The sequence below is a fragment of the Trichosurus vulpecula genome, chromosome 1 (assembly GCF_011100635.1).
Source record: "Trichosurus vulpecula isolate mTriVul1 chromosome 1, mTriVul1.pri, whole genome shotgun sequence".
In the NCBI taxonomy this organism is placed as follows: Eukaryota; Metazoa; Chordata; class Mammalia; order Diprotodontia; family Phalangeridae; genus Trichosurus; species Trichosurus vulpecula.
This window is the reverse complement of record NC_050573.1, coordinates 49,881,669-49,903,994: the sequence shown is the minus strand read 5'-3', so window position 1 is coordinate 49,903,994 and position 22,326 is coordinate 49,881,669. Positions and strand designations below refer to the sequence as shown.

The 22,326-nt window shown below is 47.7% G+C and overlaps 2 protein-coding genes across 10 annotated transcripts in view; one reads left to right on the top strand and one right to left on the bottom strand.

The window, feature by feature from the left end:
* Positions 1–12,640, top strand: part of ARHGEF18 (Rho/Rac guanine nucleotide exchange factor 18) — a 111,164-nt gene extending 98,524 nt beyond the window's left edge. For all 5 annotated transcript variants that reach the window (XM_036756198.1, XM_036756228.1, XM_036756205.1 and 2 more), the window contains 9 exons: positions 7–198; positions 849–992; positions 1,647–1,771; positions 2,768–2,824; positions 4,659–4,706; positions 4,877–5,344; positions 6,488–6,803; positions 8,254–8,376; positions 8,488–12,640. In XM_036756198.1, the coding sequence (XP_036612093.1) occupies positions 7–198; positions 849–992; positions 1,647–1,771; positions 2,768–2,824; positions 4,659–4,706; positions 4,877–5,344; positions 6,488–6,803; positions 8,254–8,376; positions 8,488–8,651 (1,637 nt within the window). In that variant the 3' untranslated portion in view covers positions 8,652–12,640. The remainder of the gene's footprint in view (positions 1–6; positions 199–848; positions 993–1,646; positions 1,772–2,767; positions 2,825–4,658; positions 4,707–4,876; positions 5,345–6,487; positions 6,804–8,253; positions 8,377–8,487) is intronic.
* A 2,801-nt stretch (positions 12,641–15,441) lies between these two features.
* On the bottom strand, positions 15,442–21,379 carry LOC118834907 (ectoderm-neural cortex protein 1-like). 5 transcript variants are annotated; one of them, XM_036742343.1, is made up of 3 exons: positions 21,294–21,379; positions 17,490–19,305; positions 15,442–16,492 (listed from the first exon to the last, which is right to left on the bottom strand). In XM_036742343.1, the coding sequence occupies exon 2, from the start codon at positions 19,290–19,292 to the stop codon at positions 17,523–17,525; it is 1,770 nt and encodes a 589-aa protein (XP_036598238.1). In that variant the 5' UTR covers positions 19,293–19,305; positions 21,294–21,379; the 3' UTR covers positions 15,442–16,492; positions 17,490–17,522. The 5 variants fall into 5 exon arrangements, with proteins under 5 accessions (XP_036598238.1, XP_036598241.1, XP_036598239.1 ...); XM_036742346.1 differs by lacking the exon at positions 21,294–21,379 and adding an exon at positions 21,236–21,277; XM_036742344.1 differs by lacking the exon at positions 21,294–21,379 and adding an exon at positions 19,889–20,118.
* Positions 21,380–22,326: the final 947 nt, after the last annotated feature.

Below are 22,326 nucleotides of genomic sequence, written 5' to 3'. Positions count from 1 at the left end.
TTTTAGAGCGTTTAAGCAAGAAAGATGAGCTGATTGCTCAAAGTCTCAGTGAGAAACAACAGATTTATTTGGAAATGTCGGAGATGAACAGCTTTGAAGATCTTCCTCCTGGCTCCCAGTCCAGGTTCTTTTTCCGAGGAGGGGAACCCTCAGAGATCCTGCAAGGTGATATGATTCTGAAGTCGGCAATATCTGAAGGTAGGTAGCAAAAGACCTTCCATATGGTGGCCAGGGACACACACGATGATTCTACTCATAATCATGAAGGTTCCTTAGAGTCATAGGATGAAGTGCTTGGCAGGGATTCATTGACCACCCAGTCCAACCTTTTCATTTTACAGAAGGTGAAACTGAGGTGCTGTCTCCTTGGTTATTCTGAATTCACATTTCAGAAAATGTAACCAAATCTGGTTGGCACTGTGTTAATGAAGTCACATCCCTGGATCAGATTTCATTGCGGACTGTTTTGTTTTGTCTTTTCCATGGCCATAGCCTGTCCCTCGGCCTGCCACCTCACCAAAGTGTACTCCTAAGGGCTGGACCAGAGAGTGTGGCTTGATTCAATGTGAATCTGTCAACACTGCTCTAAACACAGCTCAGTGTATGGACCTTAGTGGTAGTTAGTGGTCATCTTCAAAGGGAAACAAATTAGAGAGCCCACAGTGTGTCTAACCTTGTGTTTAGACATTGGTGTCTTGTTTGTTATGGCAGTACAATAAGGATGGGTTTTATCAGAAACCAGAACTCAAGTCCCTGTGTCCAAGGGGTGTGGTCTATGTTTCTGTCCTGGTGTCTGACCGCCTTATTATGTGGCGGCAGTAATTCCGTTTTCGCTCTTCTTTCTGTAGTTGAGAATATCCAGAACCTGATCTACAAGCAGCTGGGGAGCATCAGCTGTCGAAGTGAAGATGGCAGTGCTGGGGAGGATCTCCCATTACCCAGGAGAGCAGAGACCTTTGGAGGCTATGACAATAACACAAACCCAGATAAAAGTGAGCAGCCAGACACACTGGGCAGAGAGGGAGGGAGAACTTTCCTGCCTTTTCAAATGATAAAATGCGCCCCCTTTGAATACCGTCTGCCCCCCAAGTAATATCTTCAGGGACCCCATCTTGGTCTGGTCTCAGGTCATATGAGTAGCACAGTAGACATCAGATTTATCTTTTAGCCTAACTTGTTCTGCTGTTGTTCTCTGAGCTCTTTGCATGTGATGTTACACGGCTTCCTTGGAGATGCTGCAGATCAGGCCAAGCTCGGCCCCACATGCAGGCCCTGGAAAGACCTTTCCTTGTTCCTTTTCCTGTAGACTTTTCTAGAGCTACTTCCAAAAGGATACTCAAATCCATCTCAAATTGGCTTCTGCGCTCTGTCCTTCTTTGGCCAGTCTTGACAGGTCTCTTCTTAGTGTACATGCTATTGTCTTGAGTCACAGGAGCTTCAGCCCCTGCCCCCCTGTACAAGTAACCAATGGAAACTCAAAACTGAAAACTAAACCCACCCTCTTGGGTGTCAGAATGCTGCTTAACCACCGATTTTGCTCTGATTATTGGCAAGTTTGTTTCTAATTCCAAATGCTAGTCTTTCTGGTTCCAAAACTAAGTTTGGTCTATGTGACAACCTAATCAGACTGCTTGTCTGTTTTTAAGATGCTAGTTTTAAGAAAAAGGTCTGCAATAGTGATGCCTGGCTTAAAGACCGGAGAAATCCTTTTACCAGCTCAGACTCACAGCTTGGTGACCTTTCAGGAGATTCTGAAGAAGGATCACAGACAGTATGTTTTTCTTCATTTTAATTCTCTCTTTTAAAATTGAGTTCATAATGATGAAGCATACTATCCACCTCCGGAGAAAGAACTGATCTAGTTCGAATACAGACTGAAGCATGCTATTTTTCACTTCCGTTCCTTTTCTTTTATTTAAGTCTTCTTGTACATATTATGTAACTTGTACTAGTATGGAACTGTTTTATATGATTGCACATGGATAACTTATATCTGATTGCTTACCGTCCCTGGGGAGGGAAGGATAGAATTTGGAACTGAAAACTTTAAAAATAAACCAAAAAAACCACCAACAAATATTAAAAAAAAATTGTTTTTAACATGTAATTGGGGGGAAAATAAAATATATTAAAAAAATAAAATAAAAGTGGGGGAATGGGGAGCAAAGACTCCCCTCCCCCTCAAGACCAGAGCACCCCCTGCTGGGAGTGAAAGTACAAGCAGTAGTGGAAAGAGCATCCAGGGATGATGGCCAGGGATGGAAAGAGTGAACGAGGAAAAGCTTTAAGAGGAAAGCAAGCTTCTTAACTATGGAGCAGATACTCCAGAAAGCGCATTGGGGGAGAGGGGGGCTGAGAGGGACGAGAAGGGGAGGAGTGAGGAATGGCAACGGGAGGGGAAGGTTCAGAAACATTGGGATGAAGACAATAGCATGGGGTAGGAGAAAATTTAGTCTGCTCAGGGCCCTCCCTCCATGTCCATCTTGTGAAGCCTGGGAGGCCCCAGTGCTAGTATGACCTGGGGCCTAGGCCTTTCTGCATCTCAGGTTCTTTAGCAATTCAGTCCAGGACTTTTTCAATTACCCCATGCTTCTTAATTATAAACTTAAAAACTGCGATCACATATACCATTAACTGTGTAAAATAATATATGCTCTACTAAATATAATTACACATTACGCATGATGTTACATTTATTAACAGTGTGATTATATATTATTTTCTATGTAAGAAACTAACGTGTATCCTTCTGTGGTTCTCCTTTCAGACCGAGGTTACCCGAGTGGACTGGAACAACAGCGTGCCAGGCATAATGGAGCCTGAGGTACTCACCCAGAGCAAAGTCCTCTGGGTTTTCTCAGTCTTGCTGTATTGGCTTATTGCAGCCCAGAACTTCCTCACATGCTTCCCTTAAGGGCCAGCACCAATCCTTCCCAGTTCTGCAGCTGTTTCTTCACTGCCCAGGCTCTCCCCAGCCTTTTGTCTTCAGGCCCGAGTCCTAGTGAAGCTGCAGTCTCAGAGGTCACCACTGCCTCACTAACAAACCTAGTCAGTGTTATAGCCACCTTGTCTTTTCTAATGATGCTTCCCTACGTGGCTGCTTTTTGGTCAGGGTGCGCTTGGATCCTGGTCTTTATTTCTGAGCCACTGACATGAATATTCACATAAAAGCCTGTGCTTGGCCCTCTTCCTCTCATTATACCCTCTCCTTTAACAGATTTTTTAGTCTTAGAACTTTAACTTCCATCTCTGCGCCCATAACTTCTGTGCCTTTACTTCTCATCCTGATCTCTCTTCTGAACTCTACTGTTCATTTCCTCCCCTGACAGAGTTCAGAGCGATGAGGGCATTTTGGACATGGTCAGTGTGGGGATTTGTTTTGCTTCACTACGCTGTTGTTCAGTTGTTGCTCAGTCATGTCTGACTTCTTCGTGACCCCGTTTGGGGTTTTCTTGGCAGAGGTACTGGAATGGTTTGCCATTTCCTCCTCCAGCTCCTTTTATAGATGAAAGATACTAAGGCACACAGGGTGAAGTGACTTGCCCAGGGTCACACATCTAGTAAGTGTCTGAGGCCAGATTTGAACTCAGGAAGATGAATCTTCCTGACTCTAGGCCTGGTGCTCTATGTACTGCACCATGTTAGGCTGCCCCTTGCTTCACTGTTCATGTTTGTTATAAGGCTTTGGTCTTTTCTTCCTTTCTTTTTTCCTTTTTCTTTCTAAATGTACGATGGGAGAATGGGAAAGAAAAAATGAATGCTTGTTAATTTAAAAAAGAGATCTTTAAAAACTGCTTGTTAAGACCTCTCTACCAAGATGTCCTAAACCAAACTTAAACTTCTTCCTCCTGTCACTGTTTCTCTTTGGTGCATCTGTTCACTCAGTTTCCCGTTTTTGTAGCCATCTCTGCCTCTTGTATCTCACCTGAAGCCTGCCAGTTCCATTGCCATGGCATATTCTGCATCATCCCTCATCTGTACTTCCACTGCCACCACCCTAATTAGTGCAAGACCTCATTATCACCCGCCTGAGCTAATGCTTCCCACCTCCCCTTCCATCCTTTTCCCCTATTCCAGAAGTATCTCCATATTCCTCTATCTTACATCAGTCTTACAGTTCTGGCTGCAGTCAGCTCTACCCCATAGGCAAGGCTTTCCCTCATGTGGCCCTCACCATTCTGTCTTTCCAGCTTTAGTCTGTATCACTCTTCCCCACACCCAACTTGCCATTGAACTTGGACTTGAGTCTCACCTGAGAACACCCACTGTGCTCCCCCTGATCTGTGCCTCTAGTTTCTTGTACCTGGAATGCTTGCCTTCTTCCTTTTGCTGGTTGAATGCCTATCTTTCCTTTAAAGCCCAAGTCAGCTGCCACCTCTTTCATGAACCTTCCCTGATCCCTTTGTTCAGTAATGGCCTCACCATATCACCAAAGGCACTTAGACTGTCATGGGGCAGGGGGTGTCTTATCCCTCTGCTGGACTCTTAGCTCCATAAAGAGCTTTACTAAGCATCACTAACACCTAGCACAATGTCCTGTACACAGTAGGTACTTGATAAACGTTCATTGTTGTTTCCACTCCCCCACTTAAAAACAGATTCAAGCCAGTGACATTTTTCTTCTAAAAGCCTTTTCTTTTGTTCCTTTTTCTCCTCAGCTTATACAGAGAATACAGACACTATCTCAGTTGCTTCTCAGCCTTCAGGTAAAACACAGACATTTAAAAAATAAATTAACCGCTCACTGTTGTAGTCCAAGAGAGGACATAATTTTAAATCATTTTTTAATTTAATGGTGACAGAAACCCTGCCTTGTTGAACAGAGGTCCCCCTAGTCCGAAGTCTCCCTGACAGTGCTTTGTGCTGGGTCTTTCAGGCAGTGGTCACCCAACAGGACAGCTACATTGAAATGCAGAAGGCCATGATCCTGGACCGAGAAAAACAATACAGATTGCAGTCAACACGTGGAAACTTCTTGTTAGAACAGGAGAAACAACGGAACTTTGAGAAGCAGAGAGAAGAGCTGGCCAATGTACAGAAACTCCAGAACCAGCTTAAGCAGGAACAGCAGCGCTGGGAGCGAGAGCGTACCCGGCAGCAGAAAGAGCTGGAACACACAGAGGCCCGGCTGCGGGAGCGTGAGAATGAGTCCCAGCAGCTTCGGGAGCGACTGACCCAGGACAAAGAGGAGCTGGATCGGCAGCGGGAGGCCTATCAGCACGACCTGGAGAGGCTCCGTGAGTCCCAACGAGCTGTGGAGAAGGAAAAGGAGCGGATCGAACTTCTAAAAAAATGGAAGAAACAGAACACTCTGCCTGGCCCGATAACTGCTGAAGGGGCAGAGGTGAGGCGGCCATGTTCTTCTGGAGGGCTTGGTTTTGAGAAGACTTGGGAAAGAGGTAGTTCTTTGTATCAGCCGTTGGCTGAAAATTTAGCTTTTTCTCACCGGAACTAGTTTGATAGGGGGAAGTATTAAAACTGAATCTGTTGGGAAATCCTAAAGGGACAAGTGCAGAGTCCTCTATGTAGACTTAAAAAGGCCAAGTGCATAAGTTCAGGATGGAGAGACATCGTTGACACATGGAGCTTTTGCTCGAGGGTAGTTTTTTAATCCTTACCTTGTCTTCCTGTATATCAGCCAGTCCTCCCAGCTTTTTGTCATACATATGTGATGTGATTTTATTAAAGTCCATAAAAGTGTTATTCTTGGGCCACCCCACTGGAAAGAACCTTCCAGCAGACTCTCTGGGCCTCGCCTTCAGCCATTTCTAAATCCATCAACTTGTGTTATCATTTGCTTTCCTAAATATCTGGGAGGACTAGAGCTGCACCATGCCCTTACTTTATCAGTTTAGTAACCGTGGAAAAGAAGGAAATAAGCTTAGTCTGCTCTGAGTGGAGCTCCATGACTGCCAGGAAGCCAGGTTGCCTGCCCACCTTTTTTTCTTCACATGAGCAGAGCTAGCTTGATGGGGATCTGCCAGACTGCTTCTTTGTGACCACACTTTCCTTTTCTAGATGTACATTAACCATCAAATTAATGTGCTCTAGAATTTTGTCATTTGGTAGAGATGTTGGTGGATTCATTTGATAAAGTCCCTTCTAACTCCAGAATCAGTATGATTCTGTGACTGAAAATGGCTCAGGAAAGAAGTCCCAAGAATTTAAGAGACTCAGAAAATGAATCACAGAGTCTTGAACTTTGTTAGAATAAAACAATTGAAGTGAACCAGGGTATAACCTGAATGTCCTGAAAAACCCTAATTACTTACTGCTCAAATTTTTGAGTGTCTAGACTCTGGAGGACACTGAAGGATACAAGTCCTGGTCCCTGCCCATCATCAGGGAAGTGTGGGCTCTGCCTTGAGGCAGGGTTTCCTGATGTGCTTAAACAGAAAAGTGCTTGAGGAAACGCTGGGCAGGGAGCAGGACTGGCATTGCTGGCAGAACCAGCAGAGTCAGAGCTCAACACGGTTTTTTCTTCTAGGGCCACACTCTGAGTGCCTCCTCTAGTTTCAATGGCGAAGGCCTCGAGGGGTCTGTGCAGCTGGCCAAGTCCTTAGGGAGGACCAGCACCCTATTGTCCACCTCTGATTACCCGGAGCGTCCAGAGGTGGCTCGTCGAGACAGTACGACGGCAGAGGGCCGCCTGGTGAAGAGCGATGTTCCTATCCAGCTCCTGAGTGCCACCAACCAGATCCAGAAGCAAGCTGCCGTCCAACAGCAGATCCCCACCAAGTTGGCTGTGCTCACCAAGGAAAAGGGAGGGAAAAGCAAAGCTTCCCAGCGGTCTGACAGCTCCAGTTAGTGTTTCCATTGGTACCCTCTGTCCTTTGGGTGCTCCCAGAGAACCCTTTGGACAATCCAGGCAGCCTTAGGCTGGGTCGGGCTTCCCTGTTGGTGACCCCACTGATGACTAGTGCCCAGTGCCCTTTTCCCACACTGGACCTGAGAGTCCTGGTACAGGCCACTTTCCTGGGGCAGAGGAGAAGCCAGTCACCCCTGGGCAGAGAAGCAGCTGGGAGAGGAGTTTAAAGTCAGTGCTACTGTTGTATACAGTTAATTGGGAGTCTTGATCAGTAGCAAACTGAAACAAGCTTATTCTTTGAAAAGAAAGTAGACCCTGTTGAACCTGGTGACCCTCCTGAGGTCACCCATTTAGAGACATCCCTTTTCTGTTTTGGTCACTAAGAAGGAGGTGAACAGATTGTAAGAGGAGAGATGCCTCAGATGAGATACTCCAAGTCTTGGGGCGGAGGCCAGGCTGGAGGTCAGCACAGTTGCAGAAATAGAAGCACAAGCTATATTTGCCACTGAGAAGACAATTTAAGGCTGTGATCTCTTGCCGGTGAAAGCCACAAAGCTGGCCACTTTCTGAAAGCATCTTCTTAAAATCCTTCTTAGTTGTGTTCCAGATGTGTGGTCTTGGGGAGCCTTGCACTGTGGCCCACAGAGAGAGTGACGCCTGTCAGCTGCCGGGGTGTGGTTTGGTTGAGTAGTTGTGGTCAGGCAGCTGTAGCCTTTTACTGCATGGTTCCCCCAAATAGGCCTGGCTTTAGTTCTGGCAAAGGACAGAAAACTGCTCACAAATGAAAAAGAACAGAACGCTGGGAGCCTCAGATTGTACTTAATTTCCCTAGATCCAGAAGCCAGGTAGCTCTTTGGCTTAGGTGCAGGAGCTGAGAGATGAGACACAATGAGGAGGAAGCCCTGGTCTCCTTGCCTTGTTCGCACATCACCCTCCCCGGTTCCTAAGACTTTTGTCTCCTTGTTTGAGATTTTCATAAGGTAAATTGTTTGCGAGAAGGAAAGTGAGAGCAGGGATTCTACCCCAAATGGATCAGGTGTACAAAGACTAAAGCATCCCCCTGTGCTGGTTCTAGCACAAAATTCTTCAGTGATTAGCGATAGACTGGGGAGTCTCTACATGCTATTCTTTGTCTTAATTGCATGTGAATTTGAGCTGGAGACTTAGATTCAAGACAGGCTTCCAAGATGAGTGAGTCTTGGCTTTGCATGGTGGTATACAAAGACATCCATGGGGATAGGCAGACGTGTGCAAGCACATCTCCCCTGTCTCCTTGTGTGTCAGCAGAGATGGAGGAAATGAAAGCCCCTGTCGTTTTCCGTTGGCATCTAAAAGGTTCCTATCTAGACACTGGCAGGCAAGCCTTCATAGATCCCCAGACTTGGGGGGCGGGGAGGGTGGGGGTTGCATGCAGAGTCCCTAGAAATCCCTCTCCTTTTTTTCAGCCTCCTTTGACCTAAAGCAGCAGCTGATGCTCAACAAGTTTATGGGCAAAGAAGAAAACACTATAAAAACCCGCCAGTCCCCGAGTCCTGTTCTGACCAGCCAGAATATTATTGTACATCAGGGTAAGGCCTTGGGCAGGGAGGGGCTGAGCGGCTAATGGATGTTTTGTGGGGAGTCTTCCAGAAGGAGACTTGATGGTTGACCTGGGATCGCCTGGATCTTGTGTTTTTCAGAGTCCTGTATCCCAGTGGACATTGCACCCTTGGAGATCTCTCCTCTCAGCCCAGTAAATGCGTTCAGGCCAAACAGTACTCCCATGCTCTCCCCCCCAGCCCACCCACCCACGCGGCTCACCTCTGACGACGACACCAGCAGGGAAGATGTGATCTTTTTCTAAACCGCTGTAGTGTAAGGTGCACCTGGCGCCATCCTCTTGGAGGGGATCTCCATGAGACTCCAGGGCAACAGAGACACCCAGTGCTGACTGGCATCTCCCATCTTCTGCTTCAGATGAAGCCAGGTTTTCTTTCATACAGTCAGTGTTCACGTGGGAGCTCCAGAGGGGTCATTGTGATGGCGTTGGCATGTGCTTTTCTCTTTTTCAGGCATAACCACTATGGACTTGAACATGGCCTAGGTATATCAATTCCAAATCTATTGATATGTTGCCATCCACCATAATATTGCTCTTTCTGATGAATTTGCAATGATTCTTTGGTTAAGTTTTTAATCTCTTTTTTAGAAAAAGTTTTAATTGGAAGTTGAACCATAAATGAAATAAGGAGCTGTTCTAAATAATAGGATCCCATTTGGGTAAGAAAGAAATCTATTTTAAATCTGTTTTTACAGAGCTGTGGCCAGTAGTTGCAATTTCAGAAAGCAGTTAGGTGACAAGCCACCCATTTTAGGGTCCTGGGATTCTTGGCCCTATGCATGAGCAGGAAGGTGGACCTAGAGTATAGGAGTGTATCGAGGTCTTAAAACTATGAACTTGGTTTCAAGGCCCCAGAGGCCAGCTTAGGGAACATATCCGTTGTGGGGGTGGTAATCCTCGAAGCCTGCCTTCTTGGCTGTCCCTGTTTGGCAGGCCGTCAGTACTGTCCATCTTCAGAAAAGGCGCCTTAAGCTCATCTACACTTCAGAGGCTTTGCTGGGTGTGGTACAGATTCCCAAAGCAAATCATATGTTGGTTCATAGTGAACCCAAGATTGGGATATTTTCCTGATCATTGATGAAGATGCTAAATCTAAAAAATTTTAGCAAGGTTGAGAGTGCAATAGGTTACTGTCTTGTAGAATGCTTTGTCTTCTAGATTGTTACAGTGGGTGCCCTGCTAGCAGAGGCCTCATCCCACAGGCAGGATGGTGAGCTGCTGGTATCTCCACCGATCAACAGCTGGCTGGAGGGCAGCAGCTTAACAGGAACGAAGGGTACGTGGGCCCACGTAACAAAATGGAGTTTCTGTTGGCAAACTGTTGGATTATTACTTTGAAATCTCCTCATTCTGGAATTAATATAGTGAAGAAAATGAACTCGACTGTCCAGGCAGCATTGCGAGGTGATGACAGCTTGTTGCCTGGTTCAGTGTTTAGGCCCAGGCCTGGGGGCTTGCAGCCCTGCTGATTATCACAGACCCTACTGGAGAGAAACAGCATTTCTCTAAAGCAGATGAGTACTTTGGGGTTTACCTAAGGTGGCCAGAGCTTGATGTTGAATGTGGATAGCAGAAGCTGCAGGCCCCACAGGGTTGCACGGAGCCTTCAGGTATCATTTCCACACAGCAGTCTGGGAAAACTCCATGTTTTCAGGCCACAAAGCTGCTTAGTGACAGCAACCTGTTCTCCTTTGTGTACTCCGCTCTCTCCCATCACCCCCACGAAAGCAGAGTAGATAGGTTATACACTGGGCTGGTTGCCCTCAGGAAATGACCAAGCTGCTTCTGAAATGGGCCCAGAAGCATTTTTTTAAAAAAGTATTCGTCTTAGAATGTCATCATGGAAATGGAGTGTTTAGTAACTGCTGAACAAAGTGGTGGCGAGCAAAGAAGCATTTTGTGCTGATTTTCAGATCTGTTAGTTTAGGTATTTGGAATAAAATACGTGTCTCTGTCCAGAAAAGGGGACAGCAGATTATTTGAAGTTTCCCATAGAATCATCTGCAGTAGTCAGGTCCCAGAAAAAAGCAGGGTTGGTGAATACAAAAGAGATTCTCTTAGAAAAGGGATTTGCTGGTGTAAAGTTTCCCCCCTTTCTCCCCTCCATATGAGGGTAGTTGCATAGTTTTAGAACTAGAAGTCATCTAGGCCAATAATTTCACCAACGAGGAAACTGAGGCCAACACCGGGAGTAAGTAGCAGAGTAGATTTGAACCCAGGTTCTCTGACTCTAAATCTGGCTCGAAGCAGTGTCACAGAAATGAAACTTTGTCTATGGTTCTATCGGACACTTGGGGAAAACATACCCTTAAAATCATAATGCTGGGGAGGTGTCTAGACATCATTTCCATCTGCTTCGATCTACAACCTTGTCGCAGTTTTGGCCCAAACTCTGGACTTGCAGACTCTGCTGGGCTGGTGGTTGGGGGATTTGGACTGTAACCCAAGCAAGATACCCAGAGAAGGATCCCTAGTAATTCCTTGTAATTGTCAACCTACGATAAAAGCTTTAGGCCTAATTGCAGGAGTTTAATTCATCAGAGGAGGGATTGTGCTGGGAGCCAGTGGAGAGGTGTGTCCATGAAGTCTGTGAGCTGCTCAGCTGCCCGGTGCAGGGCATGGAGAATTGCAGGGAAATCTATCCCCAAACATGTATATATGGGTTCTAAAATGTATTTGTCAATGGAGCCTGGAAGAAATCTTTCAGTTCTTTACATCAAAATCAGACTCAAAAGTTGTTGCAAAGCCAGGCAGGCAAGATAGTAGGAAATGAAGAAGGAGCCCCCTGTCCCTCTTGCCTAGAGCTCTGTAAAGAACCAGCATGGGGCTCCTTCTAGTGCAGCCTCGTCTAGCCTGTCCAGGGAGCATGTGGGGTCCTTGGCCTGCTTACCACAGCTGGGGCACAGCCAGTTGACTTTCTTTTTGTGATCTTGGGAGCAGCAACCCACAAGTTTAGGTCCTTGGGATTCTGCACAACACCCGAGAAAGGTGGGCCTGAGCTCTTGGTCAGAAGAAAGGGTGCCAGCCTTGAGATAGCTTGTCTTTCCTAGAGAGTCCTGCACTGAGCTCTGGAGGGTGTCTGCCACCACAGCCCTGGAATCAGACAGAGGCCTTTCTTTTTTCTTTTTCCACATGTTCCCAGTTGTTTTGTGGCCATGTTTTCCCCCCATAAAGATTGATGGTTCTCATGTTTTGGCTGCGTTCATCAGATGGCTGCGTTCACCAGAGTGCTGCATTGTGTTATGGGGTGTTCCCCAGAGCAGACCCCCAAGTTTCACCTGGGAGGTCAGGGCAGGCAAGTGTGCCAGATTTTGCTGAAACCTTTTCCACATGAATTTGTAGAAGGGACCAAAAGCAGAAACCACCTTCCTTCTTACCTCCCCTCTAGTAAGGGGAACCTCCTTTCTGACACTTGGAACACTGTTTTGCTGTCTACCCAGAAATGAGTTCCTAAGATGTCGGATCTTGTCTCTACCCAATCTCTTCTCTCCCCCACCCCCACGGCCATCCTCTCCTTCTTGAAGAAAGGGTTGTACAATCATGAGATATCATTAATTTAAATTCCTGTTAATGGTTGCAGGTCCCCCTGGACAAGTAACATTCTGAGAGAAAAGTTGTGGTTTTTACCGTTTCATAAACCTTTTTCATCAGCAGTTCTCATTGCCCTTTGAAATATATGTACTACACATTAAATTTCATTTGTGCCATGTTTATAATCAGTGTTTTCTATTTTTGTACTGAAGTATTGGAGCACTTTAGAAAAGTTTACTTTAAATTTGTTTGATCTTGGAAGGAAATCTTCTTGTCCATAATTCTGTTGCTGTGCTCACGTAATAGTCCTTACTGAGCTGTGATAGAGTTTGACACTGTTTAGTCTTAGGTCCAGTCCAGTGACTTTGTGATCTAGTGATCTCGTGAATAATCAGGGGATTTCAAGCCAACCATGTGGTATAGGAAAAGACGGGGGTCTCCGTGGGTTGGGGAGCTTCCTCAGTTCTGCTGGAAGGCAAGGTTGTAAATAGTTCTATCCCCATCACTTCCTGTTAGTATCTAATTTTATTTGTAAAGTTGATGGTTCGTGCACTTCGTTAATTGTACTGTGATCTTAGTTCACCCCTGGTTTGTTGTTTTTGTTTTTACAATGATTGTGCTGGCTCTTGACTGCACGATTTCAGAACAGCCTTGGAACCCAAGTACTGATTTCCAGCAATAAAAAAATTTTCCTAAAACAAGCCTTGTGTCTCAAGTTGAAATGTGTCTGACCATCAGATTCGTGTTGCTTTGAAAGACTGGCTTTGCTAAGGAGCAGTTGGTCCTGTGTGGTGTCTCAGCTGGACCTAGCTGGGTGCAGCTGTGCCAGCACACTCCCGGGGTGCTGGGTGAGGCTGCACCCCCTCCCCATGGGTGGTAGGGGATGGGATGCGTCTATGGTCAGTGTAAGCAAGAACCTTTCCTTTGGGAAGATATCTTAAGGTAATGAGAAAGCTGGAATGTTGCACCTTGGGCTTTGAACAAGTCAGTCTCTTTCTTGGCTTTTTTTTTATTTAATTTTTAATTTTTCTCTTTTTTAGTGAACAAAAAGCTTTTTCTCTCACACACCTCAAGGGGGTAAAAAAACAAAGCTTACAACAAGCGGGCAAAACAAATTCCCACCTTGGGTCCCGTTCTCTGGGTCCATGTTGTGTCAGGGTGGGCAGCAGCAGTAGTTCTCTGGTCATGGTGTTCATCAGAGTTCTTAAGTCTTTCAAAGTTGTAATTCGTTACACTGTTGTTCTTGTCTCAATATCTGTTAGAATCAAATATTTATTGAGCAGCTCTCATTGGGTCCTGTATGGGGCTACAAAGAACCCCAAGATGTGGCCCCTACCTTCGTGGAGTTCATTGTCCAGCGCACACGTGAACCTTTAAATTATATACTTGGATATTTACTTCAATAGACCCCTGACCTTGGGTGTTGGGACCTCACCACCTACCCACACCTCTTTTTCTGTGTAGTTCGAATCTGTGTCCTTCCATACGCTCTTCAAAGAGGCTCCGTCTTCCCAATGCAGTGCATTGGAAGTCTCCCTGGGCCTCACAGTAAATATTCCACGAGTGCCATTGATATTCAGTCCCGATTTAATCCTTTCTAATGGTGTTCCTGCCACTTTGATGGGAAGATTTTGTCTCAGATTTGGTTAAATTCAATAAAAATGGGTAAAACGCCTACTGCCCTGTGATAATAAAAGCTGATGTTTATGTTTCACAAACTGCTTGACGTTCATTGACGTCCACGCAGCACCTCTGTGGGAGCAGGTGTTTGAGCATTATTCTCCCATTTTTTAACCCAGATCTTTTAATTCCAAATCCAGCATTCTTTCTGATACTCCAAGCCTCTTGGCATTGAGGGAGAGAGAAAATAAGGCATGGGTCCCTGTCCTCAACTACGGGAATGTCACACACAGCATTGGATAGTATGTTGTTAAAATGAGTAATTTGTTTCGGGATGGCCAATAAATTGTGAAGAAGTGTCTGTACAGAAGCCAGCACAGCACCTCTGATGGGGAGGATGGGTTGGGGAATGTATTTCTGTTGCCTAGGGCTTTGTGAATACTCCTCCCGTAGAGGGTCAGTGTTAGGTTTTATGTCTTAGCCAGATGTTAATGACCTGTGAGGGAAGGTGTCATTCCTGTGTCTCTGGATAGACAGGCTAGTAATGGTCCTTTCAGGTGGGTAGTTAAATTGTTACCAGAAAGCAACCCCAAAAAGGCTGCTCCCTAACACTGAAAGAACCACCAGTCCAGGGCTATGACAGATTCTTAGGGTGATTCAAGCTGAGTGCCATAAAAGAAGCTTGTGTGAGCCAGAGGACCAGTCTCCTGGGGGTAGATTATTTGTTCTAGGCCTGGAACAAAGCACAGAATAAAATTGGGAGTTACTGCCTGCTGAACACTTTGGTGTTTCTGGAAGCATCCAGAACCCACCAAATGGGACAGAGCCCTCTGGAAAGAATCCTGGACTGGAGGGAGTCAGAAGAGCAGAGCATTTGGGGACTGTGTTTGAGATGTAGGTTTAGCTAAGCCATGGTTCCTGCCGTCATGGAGTTTATAACACAAAGCACAGCCTCACTTTCTATCCTGTAAGATGCGGGTGATAGTAGGCATATGTGTAAATGTCAGCTGGTAATGGAGGAAAGTCATCTAGGAGCACCTGGCCCCCCTGCATGGGCAGCAGTGGGCCAGTACCTGCAGGTATCATCATGGGACTGTGTGCCCAGACCACATTGCTCTCTGCTCTGAAGAGCCTCCACTCAGAAACCAGGAGCTCACTAGCTCATTTGCGGGCTAATAAGAGGAAAGATGTGCTGCTTTCAGCAGCATTTTCTCCCTTAATAAAAGCTGGTGTTTCTGGAACACTTTAAGGTTGACAAAGCGTCTTACGCACATTCGTTCACGCCTCACAACTCTGGTATGGTAGGTGCTGTGGCCATCCCCATTTCTACAGGTGTTATAACAGGCTCAGAGAGGTTACATAATTGTCCCAAGGAGCCACAGCTATCAAGTGTGTGAGGTGAGATTCAAACCCAGGACCAGGTCTCCTATTCCCTAAGCCACTAGGAGTTACTGGCAGTACAATTCTGAATTTGGCAAATTCTATCACTTGATGTCCTTTCATAACAGAAGTGGTAGTGGGTTGTTTGAAGCACATTTAGTTTCTAAATTGGCATTGTGCACACACAGATATAGCTGAGATAGTTAATCAGTCAGACCCAACTCTGGTGCCAGCTTGACGGGGTTTGCTGAATGATCTTGGGCGAGTCAGTGCATGTGTCAAGAGGAAAAGAGTATTAAAGTCCTAGGGATTTTATGATTAAACCTTGGAGAAGTCCTAGTTAGGGTCTCTGATTCCACAGCCAGTTCAGTGGGTCCACCTGGGATTCTATCCTCTACAGTCATGATGTTGCCTCAAAGAGCAAAACTGAACTTTATTTTTTCCTAACCTTGGGTTGCTGAAAAGCAGGCCTAAAGGAACATAAAGAGACATGACAGCGCTCTCTTCTCTCAGGACTTGGTTTTATTAAGGCAACTCTGGAATTGATTTTTAAAAAAACACAAAGTTTACCCACAGACTAAAAACAGAAATATTTGTAAACTTTAAATAAATGATTCGGTTAATAGTTTTTTAAATAAAGGATGCAGTTAATAATTATAAGTTAATACAGACCAGAATAAAAACTCCATAAAAGTCAAGAAAATATTAAAGTAAGGAATGAAACAAGACAGAAAAATGTCAGGGAAGACTTTTTTTTTCTTTCGGGATGGCTGCAGTTATTAAGCCTTATACTACCAAAAAAGGGATGTCTTCTTCAAATGCCTGATCTTGGAAAGCTACACACACATTCTAAAGATGCCTCTCCTGCAGATCTCTTTGGGAACTGCCTCCAGCTAATTTTCCAGTCACTTGAAGTTAGCTGTCATTTCACAGTCCCACCTCATTTTGGACCTAAAACAGGATTCTTTGACGTGGTCATTCACCAGGTTCACCAGGAGGCTTGATACTAGCTAAAATTCTTCACTTCCCCAAATCCACTGACACGGACAAAGATGTGTCACAACTAACGAAGCAGATTTCAAAGAGGACGAGATTTGCCCCAGAGCGCGGAAAGGCTGTCATCAGTGATGGCAATGGGAGCAGCACCTCCATTTGGGAAGGGAGGTTAAAAAGTCAGCCTCCCCACCTTCCCTATGATCACACTTCATCCTTAACTTGGAGTGAGCAATCAATGACAATGCCGACCATCTCCCAGGGGCTGCGCTCCCTGAAACGGGGCCTGAACTGTGGTCTCTAGCCCCTTCTTCATTCACCCGCTAACTGGGCTCATTGCATCCGTCTCAAATCTACATAACCAACATAAGTCAATAGTTTCACTTGTTAGGTGGCAGGCCCACGTCCATTCTGTGATCCCAGAGCCACATACATCACAGATACCACCCTCCCGACTGCCAGGCAGAACTGGTGCTGACGGGACATTCCAAAGTAGACAGCATTTGGCTGCTGAAGAGGATCCTCTGTAGCAAGAACACGAGAGGCGACGCCCAGGCCTCCTGTTAAGAACAAAGAAAGGCATCATGTAGTTAATGGCGGCATAGTGATAGAAGCGGGGGAGAAGGAACCAACATAACCTTATGCAGTTAGAGCTGACATGTAAAACAAATTCCAATTAGAATTACGAGAGGACTGGGCTTCCTCCTTTCAGTATGTGTAGGCGGATGTTTTCAACTCAAAAAGTATTTATTAGGTGCATAGCACTGAAGATAGACAGAAAATACCTGGCAAGATGCTTTCATGTTTTTCAAAGGAAAATTAAAATGAATTGCCCTTGGCCCTGAGAAGATCAAGTCCCATCCTGCTCTGACACAAAATAATTCATCTCTGTATGATCCCCTGGAAGCACGCTAAGTTTCTCTAATGCAATTCATGGCTCATTAAGAAGTCATTAAGAAGTTCTGTCTGGGCCATAAGTAGGTTTAAGGGCAGTGTAGGCGAGCTACTGAGCTGTGAAAAAGCCACAAAGTCCCACGGCTGCACATGAGGGGCTCGTCCAAGAAAAACACCTTAGGCCACACTGGCATTGGACAAGCTCTGGTTCTCACTGGCTGAAGCACACTGAATCTCTGCTTCCGTTTGCACTGCCTGATCCTGGAGGTATTAACTGAGGTTTACTGAGGTTTCCATAATGAGACAGGTTTTGTCTACCCTGAATCTGAAGATCCACACAATATGAGCAGATAAATTTGTTTGAGAGGAAAGCCACTTAAGCATGTATAGTTTACAAAGTGGCCCAAGTTCCTGATGACATTTAATCTCAAACCACACTTTAAAAATCCGTAGCTAAGGAGATCTAAATATAGTTCAGGAGACTTAAGTGAAAGCAAAACCACAGCAGGAACTGAGAAAGCAGCAATTCAGTGAAAGCCCGGCTGTATAAAGAGCCCACGTCACCACCTTGGTCCTCTGTCTTGTCGTTACAGGCCTGTGATTGTGTTTGGCAAACAAGGGGGAGCTCTAGCGGAGGCTTAACTAGCAAAGACTGGTATTTACCTTTCTCATTTCCCTCCCCGACAAGGGAGATCTTCAAACAGACAGATACTTCCAGGTGCTGACAAATGCCGTGGGGATGAGGGAATAAGGCACGGTTGTGACGCTGCTCCAGCTGTCTGAGGAAGGGTCATAGCAATCGAGGGTTTTGCAGCGCTGAGTTCCACAGTAGCCCCCTACCACAAAGAGTCTATTTCCACAGGTGACCGCTCGGCAGCTGATCCTTCTGGCTGTCACATCCCCAAACTTAGACCACTGGAAGGTGTCACTGTGGAAGCGGTAGGCAGAGCTGGCTGAGAACTCTGTGTCACCCCCAATCACAATCACCTGGCTGTCCAGCACTGCAGCTGCAGTGTATCTCCAAGCTTGGGGACAGGTGGTGGGCGCGGTCCAGCGGTTCTGACAGGGATCGAAGCACTGCACTTTGGGTAGATGAATCTGGTTAACACTGGTGCCACCAAAAACAAAAAGCTTCTTCTTTGCCCCAACCACAGCAGCATTGCTTACCCCTTCCCGGAGTGGAGCCACCAAAGTCCATTTGTTAGTCTGCGGGTCGTAATGTTCAACCTGTTTAAGCGAGACAGAGGGGGAGGCCGGAAAGGAGCCATTCACAGCTGTGTGGCCCCCAACTACATACAGAGAGTGAGCCAACTCAGCCGAACCGTGGCCAAACCTGGCCACTAGCATCGGGGCAGCTTTGGCCCATTCATCGTGAAGTGTGTCGTAGACCCACACATCCTTGGAGGCGCTGTTTTCAGAACCCCGGCCACCAGTGACATAGACTTTACAGCCAATGGCACACGCGCTGCATTCTTTCCGGGGACTAGGAATATCTGTCCTGGGGATGATGTCGCTAGTTCTCTGGTCGAGTGTATAAATCTTGTCACACATGAATGTCTGACCCCCAAGCAGCAGGAGAGCCTGGCTGACCTTCCTGGGCCGGGCGCAGAAGCCCGTCACTAGCCCGTCATTCTGCAGGAGCCTCATTTTGCAGCGCACGGCATCTGCCACAATCTCCCCTCCTAGCTTGTGGTTCATTACGACCTCTTCCAGAGCCACCTGGTTTTTGAGGTAAGCCTCAGGCAGAAGTGCCAGGCGCACAGAACGCAAAAGCTCGGGCAAGTCGTCATGCCGGGCAGACAGTTCATACTTGATCCACCCAATGACTGCTTCATAGACCAGGCTTTCCTCCTCCACTTCCAAGTCTTCACTCTGCACAAGCTCCAGCAGTCTCCCTTTGGGGAGTTTCAGGAAGTCTTCAGACTTGTACAAAGAAACGAAGTTGGCCAAAGCCATCCTCCAGGACAGCTCAAACAGCCGGTCACAGTTAAAGGTATCAGACAGGGCCAGCATACTGAGACAGTTGGTCGGATGCAGATTCTTCTCCAAGAAGGCTGCAGCTGCATCCCGGATGTCGTGGAACTGCAGCATGTCCCCGGCCTCCAGCAGAGACTCGGCGTTCTCTTCATTGATAAGCACCCTGGCTGAGTAGGCATAGTCAAGCAACAACTCCAGGACTTCTGGATGCAGCCTGTCCCCGAAGTCCACGTGGCCCTCTCTGCTCTCCTTCAGGCCCCCTCCAAACATGGCCTCAAAGTAGTAGCTGCAAGAAGCCAGCACGGCTCGGTGGCAGTGGAAAACCCCACTCCCAGCCTTGAGTACCACATCAGTGAAGAGGCACTTTTGGCGCAGCAAGTTCAGATGGGTCAGGAGGCTGTCTGCGTGGCCTGGCTTGTGGAAGATCTGTATGTTCATGGAGCCAGAGCTGGATCGAGACTTTCTACTCTCATGGCTGGTGACCGACATTGTTCCCTGCGCTCTAAAAGAAAAAAGACGAAGAGCAGAACAAGAGTTAGGCCCCAAAAGGTCAGGAGCCTCTTCTCTCATCCACAAAGTATTTTCTGACTGTTTCCCCAAACAATCAGAGGACCCCATTCTGAATCCCAACCCCACTACCACATAGTAGGTACTTAATAAATATTTGTTGACTGACTGACTATATGACCTCCAGCTAGTCTCTTTCTCTCTCTGATCCTGTTTCTTCATCTATAAAATGAAAGGGTTGGACCAGATGATAACAGATAACATTTATGTAACACTTTTAGAGTGCCTTCTACATATACAAACGCCTTTGATCCTCCCAACAACCCTGGGAGGTAAGTGCCATAATTATTCCCATTTTACAGAGGAGCAAAGTTGGCAGAGGTCCCACAGCTACAATGTCTGGCCTCCCGGACTCCAAGTTACTGTTATCTCCACTCATCCAAGTGCCTGGGTGGACCTCTTATGGGCGGCTTCCCATTCTATAAGTCTTATAAGAATGCTTTTCCTCCAGACCTAGGAACATCCTGAATAACAGAAGGAGGCCCAGGAGGGAAAGCCAAAGAGTGCATTTCATGTACCTGGGCGCAGCTGAAGCCCGCCTCGGGGGCCCAGGCCCAGGAACGGTAAAGATAAGGGAAGTCAAACAAACCACAGCCAGGAAAGGTGGGTTCAGCCAAGCTTCAGGTAATAATTAACTCCCTCTTCAGAGGAGGAAGTCTTTGAAGTAGAGGCCCAGCCCTTCCCTAGACTTAAAAGGACAGGAAACCAACCCGGCCTGCCCCACAGAATGCAAAGCTGGGGAAGCAGAACCGGGTTCCCAAGCTAACTTTTTAATCTGTCTTCCTCCTGTTCCCACTCCACCCCTGCACCTCTCCCTTCCCCAAGGTTCAAGGGGCCTCCTTCCAGCCTGTAAGGACAAGGCCCCAAGTTTAGCTGGGTCCTCCCCTTCTTACAGGGAAGTGATGGCCAAGAGGACCCCCATCCTACCCCGGACTAATTAGACTCCCTTCCTTCTCATCAACTCCCTCAGACCGACCCCCCCTTGCTGCCACAGATGCACAGCTCGTGAGATCCTGCTTCTGCCTAGGCACCTCCCTCCTGATAGTCCCTGCCCAGCTCCCCCTCCTGCCACATGCCCCCAAACACAGTCCAACCCCATCACGTGGACCCTCCTGCTAGACCCCCCCCCATCCTCAGACACCCCTCTGGCCACTCCCACACACGAACCCTCGGTCGGCCCTCCCGTTAGACCCCCCCCAGGATCCTCTCATCAACCCCCCCCCATAAGCTCTCAGCCAACCCTCTTGCTAGACCCTCTCCAATATCATCTTTTGGAGCCCCCCACAGACCCTCAGACACTCCTGCTAGACCCCCTCAATATCCTCGCTTAGAGCTCCCCAGACACCCCTCTGGCCACTCCTACACACGGACCCTCAGCGAGCCCTCCTGTTAGACCCTCGTCAACCACCCCATAAGCCCTCAGCCAATCCTGCTGCTAAACCCCCCAATACCCTCTTTTGGAGCCCCGCCACAGACCCTCAGACTCTCTGCCTGCTAGACGCCCCGCCCCCGACCCTCAAGCCGCTCCTAATAGACCCCCTCCCCAGCCACCCCTGTGGCCGGAAACTCCCCCAACAGACTCTCAGCCACCCCTTCTGCTAACCCCCATCCCAAATCCCCAGACCCCCCTCATGCTAGGACGCCCCAATCTTCTCAGACCTCCCCCAGACCCTCAGACAACCCCCTACCAGACCTCCCATCTACCCTCTCGTCAGACCCCGGATGTCTGAAGAGACGCGACTTGGGGCCAGACCCCCAGCCCCTCCCCATCTTTCCCTCCCCCTCTAAACATCTTCAGACACCCCGTTAGTCCCCCTCTCCCACAGGCCCCTCCAGCCCCTCCTCTCCCTCCTCCGGCTCCCCACCACGTGGTCCGGTCCGGCCCGGGTCTTCCCTCTCCCCGCCCGCGGGCCCGGCACTCACCAAGCTCCGCGCTTGCTCCGAAGTTTTCCTCAGGCCGACGACTCCCACTCCTCGGTCCCGGTCCCGGCCACGCCTCCTCCGAGGCTGTTCCGCCCCACCCCCACCCCCCTGCGGTAGGGACCAATGCCGGCGTGAGTCCTCCAGGTATTGGTTCCGCTCTCAGATTCACGTTGGCCAATCAAAGAACAGAAGCCCCCCAAGGTCCCGCCCCTTACGTCCTCAGCCTTGCACTAAAGAAACCAATCGCGGCCGGAGTGACCAATCCTGGAGCAGAGATACAGGAGCTAGTGCACCCATTGGCTCTAGATCCTCCCGCCGAGCGTCGCGAGATGTCGGCCGGCGCCGGGTCAGTCTTTGTGTCCTGGGGTCCCGGGAGCCGCTCCCTGCACCTGGGAGGGGCCGGGAGGTAGAGGGAGAAACTGAGGGCCGTCGCGGGGGTGTAACTTTCCCAAGGCCACGCAGGCTGTAGTGGCGGAGGCAGGGCTTGAACCCAGGTCGTAGGATCCCAGATATACAATAATAACAACAGCGTTTGTAGCGCTTTAAGGTTTTCAAAGCGTTTTCCACCTCCTTTCACCCACGCAACTACCGCGGGTCTGAGGCAGGAATCGAACTCAGGGCCTTGTGACTCCCTGGCCCGGGCTCTAGCTGCTGCACCGCCTCATAGCAGTAACGGAGGAATTGCTTAGAAGAAGCTTTAATTCCACGAGGAATGCAGGCTAAAGAAAGAATAAATGGGCATAAGGACCGTGAAACACGAAAGAAAAGCCTAGAACGCCCAGAAAGGGAGAGAACGAAAAAATCCCTCCCCTTTTATTTTTAGAAAAAGATGCAGAAAACGAAAAAAAAAACCGTCCTCATAGAAATAATAGCTACCATTGGAGGTTTGCAAAGCACTTTACATATATTTTCTTATTAGATACGGTCGAGAGGAAATTAAGTGACTTGTCCTGGGTCACACTGCTGTTAAGCATCTGAGGCAGGATTTGAACTCAGGCCTTCCTGTCACTCTTAAGCGATGAACTCTTAGCCA